Source organism: Tympanuchus pallidicinctus, unplaced genomic scaffold (genome assembly GCF_026119805.1).
Source record: "Tympanuchus pallidicinctus isolate F22 unplaced genomic scaffold, pur_lepc_1.0 scaffold4, whole genome shotgun sequence".
NCBI lineage: Eukaryota > Metazoa > Chordata > Aves > Galliformes > Phasianidae > Tympanuchus > Tympanuchus pallidicinctus.
The window spans coordinates 1,611,240-1,626,778 of record NW_026294758.1 but is presented as its reverse complement, the minus strand read 5'-3'; the positions used below and the strand labels follow the sequence as shown (position 1 = coordinate 1,626,778).

General features: G+C 38.2%; 1 protein-coding gene across 1 annotated transcript in view; it reads left to right on the top strand.

Annotated features, from left to right (window-relative positions):
- MCCC2 (methylcrotonyl-CoA carboxylase subunit 2) overlaps nucleotides 1–15,288 on the top strand; it is a 34,730-nt gene extending 19,442 nt beyond the window's left edge. The window contains exons 8-17 of the mRNA XM_052701461.1: nucleotides 2,252–2,316; nucleotides 3,185–3,284; nucleotides 4,616–4,711; nucleotides 5,532–5,604; nucleotides 5,801–5,877; nucleotides 6,814–6,880; nucleotides 7,148–7,304; nucleotides 8,014–8,128; nucleotides 9,455–9,540; nucleotides 14,893–15,288. Of these exons, the coding sequence (XP_052557421.1) occupies nucleotides 2,252–2,316; nucleotides 3,185–3,284; nucleotides 4,616–4,711; nucleotides 5,532–5,604; nucleotides 5,801–5,877; nucleotides 6,814–6,880; nucleotides 7,148–7,304; nucleotides 8,014–8,128; nucleotides 9,455–9,540; nucleotides 14,893–15,010 (954 nt within the window). The 3' untranslated portion in view covers nucleotides 15,011–15,288. The remainder of the gene's footprint in view (nucleotides 1–2,251; nucleotides 2,317–3,184; nucleotides 3,285–4,615; nucleotides 4,712–5,531; nucleotides 5,605–5,800; nucleotides 5,878–6,813; nucleotides 6,881–7,147; nucleotides 7,305–8,013; nucleotides 8,129–9,454; nucleotides 9,541–14,892) is intronic.
- Nucleotides 15,289–15,539: the final 251 nt, after the last annotated feature.

Below are 15,539 nucleotides of genomic sequence, written 5' to 3'. Positions count from 1 at the left end.
CAGGGGAGATTCAGGCTGGACATTAGGAAGTATTACTTTTCAGAAAGGGTGGTCAGGCACTGGAACGGACTGCCCAGGGAGGTGGTGGAGTCACCGACCCTGGGGGTGTTCAAGGAAAGACTGGATGTTGTATTGAGGGACATGGTTTAGTAGGAGCTATTGGGAATAGGTGAACGGTTGGACTGGATGATCTTTTAGGTCTTTTCCAACCTTGGTGATTCTATGATTCTATGATTCTACTGGCTGAATGGCCTCACTGCAGTAGTTCACAAGGAGGAACAAAATTATTAGGGACAAGAAAGTGACTGGGTGTAGACACGTTGGATTTGCAATAGGGAAATTGAGCCTGACCAACCAGATAGTTTTCTTTACTAAGATAATTGGCTCAGTGGATGAGGAGAGAGCAGTGAATGTTGTTTATCTTGACTTTCGCAAGACTTTTGATGCTGTCTCCTGGAATGACCTCAACAAACTGATGAACTGCAGACTGAATGAGATGGAATATTAAAAAAAATTGTTTAGAAGTTGTACTGAGGGGCAGGGATTACTGGGAAATATTGGTGGTAGGTGGATGGTTGGGCTGGGTGAATTTGGAGGTCTTTGCCAACCTTGGTGATTCTGTGGATCCAGCAAGTTTGCAAATACTATAAAACTAGGAAGAGCAATGGATAGTGCAGATGGGTGTGCTGTTCAGTGGGACCCTAACCAGCTGGACAAAGGGCTGATAACAGGCTCTTGAAGTTCAATACCAGGGAAATTCTTTCTTGAAAGGAATAATGCCATGCACCAGAGTAGTCTGGGGATTAACCACTTGGGAATGTCAGAAAATGCTGTGTGTTACAGTGGAGAACCAAGTTAAACTTGAGCCAGCATTGTTCTCCTGCTGCAAAGCGACTGGCAATGTCCTGGGCAGCTTTGGGCAAAGTGTTTTCAGCAAGTCAGGAGTGGTAGTTCTTCCCCTCTACTCAGCACTCATAAGACACACTTTGGGTACTGTGCAATTAAGTGGGCTTCCCAGTGCAATTAAGTCATGGTCTTACTGAAGTGCATTCAGTGAAGAGTGCATCCATGGCACAGGAGAAGGGGTGAGAGCTAAGATTGGCTAGTCAACAAAAAGTCAAGAAATCTCTGTGTGTGTGTGAGTACCTAGTGGGGGGAGGAAAGGATGGTGGACCCAGACTTCTCTTTTGAAAAATGGCTTGTGAAGAGTCTGTGGACACAAATACAAGCAATAAAGGAGCTTCACTTTATAAAGCACTTCTACTGTGAAGGCTGGGTGGTCGTGCAGCAGACCAAGTGATATGGAGAGATTTTAAAATCTTCATCCCTGGAGATACTGAAAACCCATCTGTATGTGATCATAAATCTTGTAAACTGATACCTGGTTTAGAAGTGATGATAGTTTTATCTGTCTTTTACTGCCTTCATACTCTGTGTGGGTGACGAATAATGGCTTCAGTAGCTTGTGAGGAATTCTTTTCAAAAGGAGTACAGCAGAGCTTGAGGGAAAGATATTTCAGTGGAAATGCGTCAAGAGGGGTTTTTGTGGGTTTTTTGCTTTTTTTTTTTTTTTCTTACCAGCAGTAAATGATACTGCTTTATTTTAAGGAGGAATGCATTTGCTGTTAACTTATTTTGTCATATGTATGGCTTGACTTAGTTCATGCATTCCAGTTATTTTTACAGACATCATAATAGATCTGAACAGTTTCATGCCATTATTGCATTCTTCTTAGAAAATGATTCTTATTAATTTACTGTGTTTATAATGGAAGATCTAGATCATAAAAGCTGATAGTAATTGATTGATGATCAGCGTTAAAGCAAATAACTAAAATCCACAGAATACAAGGTTGCTCAACAGAGGATTTTTTTTTTTTAATAAAAAACGCAGGAAAGCATCACATTTTAAAGTACTTCCTTGTAAGCTGCTAAAAAAAATAAGTTTTCTGAAGTGATTGGGCATTAATGGGTAGGTATGTCCACACTAAAAGAAGATAGAGCAGCAAAGAGCAGAGTAAATGGAGAGTCTTTCTCAGTAAAAACTATATATAAGTCATGCAGGTACCAGATCAGTAAAATTAAGTAATGTTGACAGAATTCTGTGTTGTCATATTTGAAATGCTGTGAAGGACAGTAGCTGAAGAAATATTAATGAAGAAACATTTTGCAGAGTATGATTATATTGCTGTAACCAGGCCTGTGTAAATATGAGTACAAGACAAGTGTTATTTCCCTTTCCTTGTTGTAGGTTAAAGCAGCAACAGGTGAAGAGGTATCAGCAGAGGATCTTGGTGGGGCAGATCTTCATTGCAGGTTTGAAGAAATATTTTCCCAGTGTTTACTTCTTCCATTCTTTAGTACAGTGTTTATATATATATATTTTAATTATTATCATTTAGATTTTAAAACTGTACTTAGATCTTAAAAATTTATGATTTCCTGTTTGGTTTTCAGATAGCGATGAGTTAGAATAGTAATTTTTGAGAGGTTGCTGTGTTTTTGCAGGTAATATCACAGTTGTGAATTCCTGCACATGACATCAAAATAGCCTGCCATTTCTTTGACAAGAGGGTGGTCAGCACTGGCAGAGGCAGCCGAGATGCTCTGTGCCTGGAGGGACTCAGGGCCAGGTGGAGTGGAGTGCTCTGCAGCCTGGTCTGGTGGGTAGCAGCCAGACCATGGCACAGGGGTTGGCCTCAGAGTCTCTTTCAACCCAAACCATTCAGTGACTATCAAAACAAAGTCTTCTGTGCAATTTCTGGTTCTAAAATGGGAAGACAAGTTAAATAATAATAATAATAGGTATTACTTACAAGAAACAGTTAATTTTTACTTCAGTTTGTTGAAGTGACTGAATAATCACTTCAAGGGACAGTTCATAGTGGGTTTTTTTTGTAAATGTATGATCTAAAATTATTTTCAATTAGAACAACGTTTGTCATTCTTTGTGTTGTCATTTGGATTTTTGGCTTGTTAGTGTTGATATTTTATGTCTTGTCTGTGAATGTTTAAAAGAAAGGTCAAAAAATAAAAGTTTTATTTGGAATTAAGATGAGATAACATGGAAATGTGATGCAGTGTATATATTTTAAATATACAGCCTTGAAAGTTTTAAAATACTCTTATTCTGATTCATGGACTTCTTAGAAGTCTTTATATTCTTATTTTTATTCAAATATAGACATTCTGGTGTAACAGATCATTATGCTTTGGATGACAGTCATGCACTTCATCTGGCAAGGAAAACTGTAAGAAGCTTAAATCTCCAAAAGAAAGTAGATGTAAGTATATAGTGGATTCTTCTAAAAACACTGCATTTTTTTAAGAGAGGAATGCTTTTATTCCCCTAATTCATACAATACATTATTTGTTTCTGCCTTTAGGTGCTTTGGAAATAGAACTTATGGTTCTTAATCTTTAATTTATTTTTGTGATAGTTCACTTCCATAATTACATTCCTATTGCATTACTCCCAACAAAATTGCTATGATTACATGCAGTGCTGAAACACACACTGTAACTGCAACAGCACTTCAGAATTGCAGAATTCCAGTTTGTAATGAATTCAATCTTGTCAGGTGCCTAATTTAATTTTAAAACCACATAGTCATTCCCATGGACTTTAAGTTAGATACCTGCTAAAATATCTCTTGGGACACTAAAATATCTCTTAGTATTTTATGTGGTGATTAACAAAAGATACAGAACTGAGAAGATGGAGATATGTCGTGTCATTTTGGTGCCTTAGGCTTTGTAATGTATTGTATTGATTTAAAATTTTGTTTTAGAAAACAGAGCAAATGTCATATAGTGGAGGTACTGTCTTAACCTTAACCTGTGGATGCCCCATCCCTGCAGGCATTCAAGGCCAGGCTGGATGTGGCTCTGGGCAGCCTGGGCTGCTGGTTGGTGACCTGCACACAGCAGGGGTTGGGACTGGATGAGCACTGTGCTCCTTTGCAACCCAGGCCGTTCTGTGATTCTGTGATGATTCTAAGAAATTTAAGAGAGTGAATTGAAGATAAAATTACAGCAGCTGAAGGAGTACACAGTGTTATATTTAGTGAAGTTGTCATTTCTGGGTTTTTTTCAGAATACTAACTAATGGGGCACAGTATATACAGCATCTCAAAATCACAGAATCCTTAGAGTTGGAAGGGACCTTTAAAGGTCATCTAGTCCAACTCCCCTGCAATGGACAGGGGCACCACAGCTAGATCAACTTGCACAGGGCTTTATCTAGCCTTGCCTCAAAAGTCTCCAGGGACAGGGGCATCAACCACATCACTGGGCAGTCTATTCCTTCCCCTTTGCTTCTTATTTTTGATGTTGTGGAAGGAGTTGTAGTATGAAGCACGTGCACAGGTATAGTCAGGAGCAGAAACAATGGTCCTCAGCTTTGTTTCAGTAAGTGAGAAATCATTATTCTTCTGTTTAGGAAACTTGATTTTTTTGCAAGATGAGGACAAGCCAGAGGCATTTTGATGTGGTTGGTCAAGACCAGATTCAAATCAACTGTCAAACTAACTAGTGTTCTTTGCTTTGTTTTTAAATCATAATGTGGACAAATAATGCCTTTAATTGTGTAAAATTTTTTGTTCCATTGCTATAGGTGTCTATAGAACCATCAGAAGAACCTTTATTTCCTGCTGATGAAATATATGGAATAGTTGGTGACCAGCTAAAAAGAAACTTTGATGTCAAAGAAGTAAGAATATAAATGAAATGTCTGCATGCAGTCAGTTTTCTTGAAAATAGAAGGAATATAACATTGTAGTTTGTTTGCAGAAATCTGATATGGAGCATATGATGTATGTTTGAATATTACATAATTCTAATCTTTTTCTGGGTATTCTTGGCTGACAGATCCATTGCAATGACAATAATGTGTTGAAAATACAGTGCTTTCTAGTCCTGATTTTGAGAAGGATGAGCAAAGAATAGTACCCTGAAAAGACTGCCAAGAAGCAGTGAACTTCAGCCAAACTTTCTATAGACTTGCAAGTGGTATGATAGCTTTCTTTTTCTACTAGCCTGGAGAAAAATAAAGGTCAGATACTGAAAGTATGAGCACGCCAAACAATTCAGTCCACTCCCATGGTATGGAATGGTATGGAAACATTGTATGGTATGGTATGGAAACCATTGTATTCTAATGCAGATCCAGTGTAATTATTTTCTGGGATACCTTCAGAGATTGCAGCCTCTGCACCAGTTTTCCTTGAAACTGAAGAAATGAGAAAAAGTTCTGCTTACAAAATTTTACTATTTAATCACAATGTTCTTAATCTTGATATTCCTTTTTTTTTTTTTTTAATGAGCATATAAATAAATCACACTTCAAGGGGTAAATGGACTTAGGCTGCCTTCTACACTCTTACACTGTTGGCTGCTTGATGATTTTTTTAATGGAAAGCATTGATTTTAAGCTGGGTATTAGTATGTTCTTTCTTTCTAAAAACAAAAGTAGAATTGTGAAGGATTAGGGATTTCATTGTATTTTTCTGTTTTTTGTTTTTTTTTTTAAGGTTATTGCTAGAATTGTAGATGGGAGTAAATTTGATGAATTCAAAGCCTTATATGGAGATACTTTAATCACAGGTATTAAAAATATAATTATTCTATGTATTCATTGATTTTACAGTTGGATTTGTTTTGTTTGGATTGCTCAGTGGAAGTTTTTTGTTTTTTGTTTTTTTTTCCACAAAAGAATAGCTATTTCTGCTGTCAAGAGAAACTGTGTTTATGAGTTACTGTAAAATAAATGGAAATTTGCATATTTACCTTTCTTCTCCAGGATTTGCAAGAATATTTGGGTATCCAGTGGGAATAATTGGAAACAATGGAGTTCTCTTCTCAGAGTCAGCAAAAAAGGTAAATAAAGAGCTTCTTAGCCATCCACTAGCAAGATTTCTGGTGCAGAATTTGTTTGTGAGGAACTTCTTTAAATAATGAAAGCTAACAGGCTGCAGATTTCTCGAGTGAACAATAAATACCCTAATGCAGTAAAAATAATTGACCTTATTTTCTAGAATTTTAGAATAGTCTTCAAATACATATTTCTCCAATTTAGAAATAAAAATGTGATGTGGGACCATGTCAGAGGCCTTGCATAAGTCCAGATAGACAACACCAGCTGTCCTCCCTGTGTCCAGCAGTGTTATCCTTCCATCATAGAAGGCCATCCAGTGGATTAGGCATGTTCTGCCCTTGTTGAAGGTGTGCTGATTCTCTCAGATCACCTCCTTGTCTCTCATGTGCTAGGAGCTTCACCTGACAGCCATGGCTGTTCAGATTGAGCTTTATGTATTGGAGAATGTTTTGAGCACTGCACTAAGTGACACTGTTTTCAGCTGTGTTTGTTTCAACACAGTTATTTCCAAGTTGAAAATAACATCCACTGTCTCTGTTACTCCCAGTATTTCTATAATGATTCTGAGGAGCCAGATTTTTCCTATCAGTGGAAAAAATGAATCTTCTTTGGTTTGGGACTTTTGCTGACATATCAGTAGTCTAAGGAGGAAATGGCCACATTTTACTTGTTTCACTTTGTCCCCATCATTGCTGCTATAAACTTATTTTTTAAGTATGGCAAAAATATGATGACATATCTTCTTCCCTTGATCATCTCTGTATTTTTCAGATGTTTCTCTAAAAAAGCTAGCTAAAGGTTATACTTCATAATTTTCCTTTTTGTGCGTGTGCGTATTCTTTTTCTTTTAAATCCTGCTGAATGAAGAAATTACAAGTTTCTCCCAGCCACTTCACTGCTATGTTTTTTTCCCTTTTTTCCCTTTCTTTCCCCCACAGGGTACACATTTCATCCAGTTGTGTTGCCAGAGAAATATTCCCATTGTGTTTTTGCAGAACATTACAGGTAAGCTCAGCGTAATTAAATTTCAGAACACTTTAGTCTGTGCTGATAACTGTTGAGGCTCTAACGTGTAGTCATCATCTTTTATGCTTGTCTACATGTACAGCCTCTTCTAGATCAGCCTAGTGCTGCTGATGGAGGTCTTGCCGTGTTGGTGATTTGTTTTGGTTGTTTTTCTGAAGAGCTTTATTGTGCATATTGCAAAGTACAGTGTAGTATGACAATACAAAGTTCATACTGAGTCTTTTTTTTCATCATGTAACTCATTAGGTTTCATGGTTGGTAGAGAATATGAAGCAGGAGGGATAGCAAAAGATGGTGCAAAGATGGTAACTGCTGTTGCTTGTGCCAGTGTACCTAAAATAACAGTCATTATTGGTGGCTCTTACGGTGCTGGAAACTATGGGATGTGTGGAAGAGCATACAGGTAAGTATTACTTCAGATTACAGCAGAAATAAGCTGTAATACTGTGAAAAGGTGCTGTTCTGAGAAGCTGCACTGGGAAACAAAGCACATTCTCAGTGAATGTGGCCATAAGTAAGTAACAGCCATACAAAACTGTGAAGGTGGATAGACTCAAGATTTACGTAAATTTAGGTAGCAGGAGATTTTCCAGCATACAAGCATGCTGACGTGCTTTTCTGCCATTACAGTTTGAGGGTGGAGGAAGTTGACAGTCCTAAACAATTTGTAGTTAGTGTGGGCTGGTCCTTTATTGCACATACATAAAAATTTAAGTCTTCATTCACTTCAACAAGTCTGATTTTTATCAGCAGTCCTTGCAAAACCTGCAATACAATTTTTTTTTCTTGCTTACTCAACATGACTCATTAAAGTTTTTCATAATTACTTTTCAAGGTCCCTGATACTACTGAAGTTGTTAGTGATACTTATCCAAGAAAAATTCCTAGGGGATTCTAAGATGAAAAAGAAATTTATAAGGTGCTTGAATGTAGAAATGAGATGAATTTTTGCATTTTGAAAGATAGTGCTGCAAGCAGTTAGTATGTTAAACTAGATTCCCTAAAAAACAATGCATTATTAGACTGTTGTGCACAAAACACATCTGAGTGATAATTCTTCACTGTGTAATTATGCAGTGTGTTGTTTTAATACTCAACATGTATCTTTTCAGTCCAAGGTTTCTTTATATGTGGCCAAATGCTCGCATATCAGTGATGGGAGGGGAACAGGCTGCAACTGTTCTAGCTACAATAGCTAAGGACCAAAAAGCAAGAGAGGGAAAGCAGGTAAGTCTTTCATCTGTAGTACTGTTATTATCACTTACTTCTTCACGAGGGGGGGGGGGCTCACATTACATACCTGGGAAGTGTGTTACAGAGATGCCAGGTGAGCTGTGGTTCTCCTAATGCCATCCAGTACATTGACAACAGTGAAACATTTGTGAAATGTTGTCCTTTACGTCTTCTAAATGTGAAGACCATTCATGGCATTTCTTGCTTTTGATGAAAAAGATATGATTTTCTTATATCATCATCTTACAGGGATTTTTTTGCATGCGATTAGTTATCTGCCCAAGATTAGCAGCAGGGGACTCCCACTCCCCTACACCCACTTGGGAGCATGAGGAACAAGTGAGAATACAGCATCTTTCCATTTACTTCTGAAGTAGGCAGTTCTGTAGAAATCTGATCTTCACATCATTCACTGACTGAGAATAACGAAACTTAAAATAGAGAGGCACGGGGAGGTTTGAAAAAGACTTTGACTTAATTATAGCTAATAATTATTGGTGTTTAGTTCAATAACATTTTTCTAGTTTCTCCATATAATCTTTTCTGCTGTGATTTTTAGATTACCTGGCTTGTTTACATTATTATGAGTGTACATTAGTGTACATTAGTTGGTTCCATAAAATTGATTTTACTGCAGTGTTGCAGAAGTGCTTTTCTTACCAAGAGCAGTTACTGAGAATAATGAAGCAGTTACGTATATTTCATCTCTGGAGCTCTTTATTCTACTCCTTATTTTGTCTTTCTGTGGATAAAACACACTCATCCTTCCCTCTGTCTCAACTTTTCAACTTGCTAAGATTGATCAGATGACATACAGGAAAGATTGTAGTCATGGGGAGACTTGGAAGTATTGTGAATTATCGTGTGGTCACCAGTCTGGATTATAGAGAAACATAGCACTAGAATAGCTCAAGTTGTCTTTATTGAAAGTCTTGCCAAAGGCAAGTCAGAACAAGTTTTATTCAATAAAATAGCTTCAATAATTTTTCTGATGCTAATCCCCAGTTACTTTTGCACTCATTGAACTATCTTAATCTGACTTTATCAGCTAATAAATGTGATAAATAAATGTGGTGAAATGACTTTCTTTCTGCCTATCTATTTACTTTCTTCTTCCCATTCATCCCAGTTTCAAAAAGTAATTCCACAACCAAGTGTGCCAAATCTGTAACTGTAAGCAAAAAGGTGGAAGATTTTTGGATCAGTTATTTCAGCAATTTCTTCTTGTTTGATGCTGCATATAAAGCTCTGCTGCCATTGTGGAAGAGAGTATTTAAGAATGTCTTTTCTGTGCTTGTTGGTTTGCCTCTTTTGTTACAGTTATCTAAGGCAGATGAAGAAGCCTTGAAGGAACCAATCATTAGGAGGTTTGAAGAGGAAGGAAACCCTTATTATTCCAGTGCACGGTAACAAGAAAATGGCTTTTCCAAAATCTGATTATAATCACAGGACATAATAATAACTTCAAATTTTAGTGTTGAAGGACAGGTAAACAGAGCACTCTGTAACAAAAGTTTAGTTTGATGTGCAGGAGTGCTACACAACAAGCATCATATAAATATTTTGTTTCATCTCTGAGACTTTGCACTGCAGTCCATTTCAGAAGAAGGCAAGCACTTGCAGGAATTACTAGGTTGGTTCTGTAATTATATGATAAGGAGATATTCTGTAACCAATCTTCTGAAACATATAATTCTGTGTATTTTGCACTGGGTAAATTTTATCTCATTCTCTCCACTTCACCTTTTAAAATCCATTGAAGTGTACTGAAGGACTCCCTGTGTGTCAGGAGAAAGTGGGGTTTGCATGTAGAAGTCAGTGAATACCTGAAGCAATGTGCAGATCTTGGGTCATGTAGGTGTGCACTGGGGGATAGGAGTTCAGGTTAGGGCATTAGCCCACGGGTGCATGTTTGCTAAGAAGTTTGTTATGGTAGTCCTTTGTAGCATTTGGTGCTCTGTTTTCTGAAATACTGTCAATGCACTGGAGTTAGGCTGGTGAGACAGAGTGGCATCTTGGAGTGTTATTGCCTGTGGAAAATAGGTTGGAGGCTTTTTTGGCCTCGGAGTGTTACTCTGTGCTAGTTTCACACTGTCTACAGTAACCATTCTGCTTATTTTTTGGTTGTGGTATATTCACAAGCCAATTCTTCATAGGGCTTCAGCTGTTTCTGGTGCTGTGATGGGCTGTGTGTTCTCAGTAAGGTAGTGTGGCATTTGCTGTGTAATTGAGGCAGATTTCAGTAGTTGAGGTGCATAGCTTGTGAGTGGTTCAGGGAGAGGCTTTGTCTTCTCTGTGACCTCTGCTTCTGGCTGAGGTCTGCGTGGTAGTGTTGCAGAAAGTCTTCATGAATATTTTCTTGTAAGTGCAACCTCCCACTGGCACTTGGGAGTTTCTTGGGGTTTTTGCATATAGTCAATCAGGATGGTTTTGTGAAGTCCTGATTTCTTATTGACATGAACTTCTTAGTGACATACTGTTTTTTGGTTGTTGTTGTTGTTTTTTTTTTTTTTCCAATCTTTTTGTGGCTTTAATTATTAATTTTTTTAGGATTTCCCACAAATTTAGATGATGTCAGTTGTGCTATCTGTGTTAGTACTGTTTAACAATTAAGCCTGGTACCTCTGCCACAAAACCTTGTGTTTCTCCCTGGGGAAAAGAAGGAAAGATGGAAGCACATATTGTCATCATTTATAATTAGATTTAAGGAAAAGAATTTTCCACTGAAATAATAACATTAAAAAAAATGAGTCAATCTATCTGTATTTAAAATGAATCCCTATCATGAAGGAGGAAATGAAAGATCTCAGTTTTGTTATATTTTCTCTTTTTAATATGTTCACTGAAGACACAGTCATAGTCTCTCTGTACTCATGATTGAGAATAATTGGATTCATCTAGCATCCAATATATTCAGTATAGTGATGAAACAAAACCTTGTCCCCTCCCAAAAAATTACAGAGTATTACAATGACTTGCAGCAATAAACTCACTTGTAGGAAAAGGGTTAGGGTTTTTAAAATGCAATAATGTAGGTATGAAACTTGAGTATTTAATACCAACTTCCAGCTCTCTGTGCACCAGTTTTGCCAGTTTGTTCCCATGCATCTGTCCATCCTGTAAAGCTAGGCTGCAAATCCATAAGCACCTCCTTCTATAACCTAACCTTTGCTAGGTGTTAGAACATACTCTTAGCAGCAGGAGGCACGTTCTTCACTTAGAGCAGGGCTGTCATATACTGCTGCCTGTAGTTTGGAAGGGCAATGTGTGTGCACTTGCTGAAAGCTGACTGAGAACTAGCTTTGATCTGGACTGCATCTTGTCGAGGTCTCGTGATGCTCATGCTGTACTCAGGATAATAAACCCAACTGAGCTGGCAAGTCAAATGTTAGAGCTGACGTTCCTCTGAGACTGATCTGTCTAAAAGCAAGTAAAGTGAAATGCCTCTTCTCACTGAGCACCTGTGAGAGTGGTGAGTGATTGACCAGTCCAGGTTGGTTTCTCTCTGTCTGTCTGTGTACATGTGGTTGGCATTGCCTTGGAGCTTTTAGTTGTTCTGTGCTGTCTGGTAGAGATAACTGGATCTATTGGTCTATTCTTGGGCTTTCTGCCACCATTTCTTGACTTCCTGTGAGTGCTACTTTGTGTGTGCCTTTTTCTTTCATTTGTTGCTAATTCCAAATAAAGATTTCAGACCATTCACTCATTTTTTTTTTTTTAAACTGTGGAGTAGACTTCACAACTAGAAACAAAGATTCAAGGTAAGATTACATTCCCACTGGCAAATAGCATACACAAGGAGGGGATTTTGTATCAAGGTGCCAACCTGTTGTTAGCCCATGTGAGTAGTGCTAATTGAGGAAGCATTTGTTGTAAATCAGGAAAAGAGTCCCTTTGCTCTAAAGGGATTTCAAGTTTGGTTTAAAAACAAACAAACAAACAAACAGAAAAACCCACAACAGTGAACTGTGAGCCATGTGTCATTGTATCTGTTTGAAAATGGATCTAGACAGCCATTGTTTTGTCAGAAACTAACTAGGTTTTAGCTCGGAGAAGAGAAGGCTCCTGGGAGACCTCAGTGTGGCCTTCCAGTACTTGAAGGGAGCAGATAAACAGGATGGGAAATGGCTGTTTGTGAGGGTGGATGGTGATAGGACAAGGGGGAATGGTTTTAAAGTGAGACAGGGGAGGTTTGGGTTGGATATGAGGAGGAAGTTTTTCACCCAGAGCGTGGTGAGGCACTGGAACAGGTTGCACAAGGAGGCTGTGGATGCCCCATCCCTGCAGGCATTCAAGGCCAGGCTGGATGTGGCTCTGGGCAGCCTGGGCTGCTGGTTGGTGACCTGCACACAGCAGGGGGTTGGAACTGGATGAGCACTGTGCTCCTGTGCAACACAGGCCATTCTGTCATTCTGTCACTCTATGATTTTGTGACTAACTAAATCTCTCCATCAAAAACACAAAAGTTTGTTGGAGAAATCTCCTTTTCATTATAGAGAGGAAAGGAAGATAAATGGAAATAAAGCCTGCTTTCTTCTACTGCTTGGATGCAGACGGTCTGGAAGCTTGCTCATACTGTCCTCTTGCTAATTTATGGGGACTTTATCTCACCTCTGATGTCCACTGAAATTGATGTAGCCTTTCCAGTTGACTTCATTAGGCTTTGACTCAAGCTTTGAGCTGTAATAATAAGAGGAAAGAAAAATGCCTTAATGATCTTAAAATACAGGCAAATTTCCTTGTTTACTCTTATAAATATCAAATTGTTTCATGTACAGAATGTCTATTGCCCGTAGTTGTATTTTTAATCAAACTTTAATCAATTATTTGATTAGAATCTTTCATACTGAGCAGTCTTAATTAACAAAAGTCATTAGGCAGCACCATTTTTAATGAGCTGTATTAATCTATGTACGGGTTTCTAAAAGGGGTTTCAGCAATTTGCACCACAACAAATTACGTGAGCTTTTCACTTTTAGGGGCTGTTCATTTCTTTTACTCACAGTGTTTCTATTATGAATGTTTTATGAGTGTAGATGTGACTCATGTTCTAGCAGTGGGATTTTAATAGGTTGTTCAATTATTAATGTTTCATCCCAGTAGAGAATGCAGTTTTGTTTAACAAAGAGAAGCAGAAGCCAGGGGTAACCATCCGAAAGTGGCTTGACTTGTATGCAGCCCAGAACCTGTGTGTTTGTGGATATAAGTTAATTGTGTTGCTATGAAAAACAAATCTGCCATTTTAAAATGTGCCTCATGTTTGTGTATGTGTTTATTACAGCAGTAGTTACTAGGAAGTTGCAGCATGGGAGTATACCACATGAAGTGGGTGATCCTTTTTCATTCGGTTCATCTCTGCCCTCCCCAGCCCTCAGCACATTTATTGAACACTCCTAAGGAAGTATGAATTACTTCATTTAGTTTCAGTCCTCTTCGTAAATAAAAAGCTCACCGCAAGTGTTCATTAAAACACTTCAGCAATGTTCCTGTGCTCTGTTGAGGGTGGGAGGCTCTTTTGCCTGGCAAAATGCAGCAAAGATGGAAAGCTGTCAGTAGTGTCTGGTGGTGCCTCGAGATTGTCAGCATGCACTTGGAGACGTCTTCTTGTTCTGTTTCTCTTGAGAGTAGGCTCTTAGTTTTGAGAGAGATGTCCACATTATAATGTTTTCTTTTTAATCGGATTTTTTTCAATCAATACTCAAACAACAGGTAATTTGCAACTGGAAAATTCAGTTAGAAAGGGATGATGATGCTTTCTATTATGAAAAGACAGTGTTAGCTTCCTTTTCATGACCCTTTCCTGTAGTTTTAAAATAACGATAGTAGAGCACTTCTTCCAAAGACAGAGAATAAAACAGTAGACATGACAGCATTGCAGTAAGTTCAGAAAAGATGGAAAATAAGTCTCATTTCCTCGTATCAGGAAATGATAGGATAAAGGAGGAGCATCACTGTCTCAACTGAAGTACTGTAACTGTTTTTGCAAATCCTGGTTAAAATACTTGTATTTATAAGGAAGGCTTGAGATGCAATGACCAGCGTGGCTTCTTGTTTAAATGTCTTGCTGAGGAGGTAGTAGATGCACAGTGTTTACAGTTTTGTGGCCTACTGGGAGTTTTGGCATGGCTTTTATTTTGGGTAGGATGTAGCTGTGGAGAAGTGATGCAGCAAGAACTTTAATTTTTGGATAATGCCTAGAGATTGTTTCCTAGTGTTTGTGAATTTGGAAATCTGATGTTGGCCTGAGGATTTTGACACAGCATGCATTCATAGTTTAATTGTCTTTGGGGCTGTGAAAAGGAGGATATTAGATATTAGGATTACTCTTGTTTAGAAATGGACTTGAGAAGAATAAATAGGGCAGGTACTGGAGGTACTTAAAATTAAGCAGTCTCTTAATGAGAAGGTATGAATGCATTAAGCAAGCTTAATGGCAGCTGGATAACGATGAATAATGTACATAATGATGTGACATTGTCCTTAAAATACTGGCATCTTTAATAGAGAAAGGTAATTTCATGAGAAAAGGTCGTTTTCCACGCTACCCCAAGCTTCTGCTTTCTTCTAGCTGACAGATATTGCACAAAATACTACACACCAGTCTACTCCATTCATAGTGAGGTGAATTAACGCCGTGGCTTCTTGTATAATTTGGCTCTACTTGCTGCTTACTGTAACTGTTTCATTTTGTGTGCTTCGAAATATGCCTGCTATGTATGTTGGCTTCTTTTAATTATTGTTGTTTGTCTTTTTCCTAGGCTGTGGGATGATGGCATTATTGATCCAGCTGATACTAGACTGGTTTTGGGCCTCAGTCTCAGCGCAGCACTAAATGCACCTACGAAGAAGACAGAATTTGGTGTTTTCAGGATGTAATCTGAATGTATGCCAGTCAGAATTACCTCTGTATATTTTAACGTGGACTGAAGAGTGAAGTTACTTACAACATTGAAGTGTTTTAAACTGGTTTAAGAAACGAAGGCTTACACAATGCTATTCTTGGTGGAAGTCTTAATTATATATTTTCACTGAGTGCTCATCATACAGGCCTTTGATGTCTTGATACTGATCTGAGACCAGTCAGCCGTAGTGCTTGTGCAGCTCTGCATTGCTCAGTTCATGAATAAAGTGCAACTTCTGGCATTAAGTTAAAATGTCTGATGAGAAATCATTCATCCCTTACACTAATAAATCTGCAAAATATGCTGCATATTTGCTGCGTATCTGCTCCTTCATTTTGTTTAATTTCTTCTTTCTCTGTCTCCTACAAATGCAAAATGTTCCTGCAGTCAAACAACCAAAAGTAGAATCCGCATTTTCTAGTGAAAAAATTTTTGCAAAAGAGAAGTGCAGGAGCAGCAGCCAGGGAGTTCAGCACAGCATGAAATTATGGATTTCATGCAGC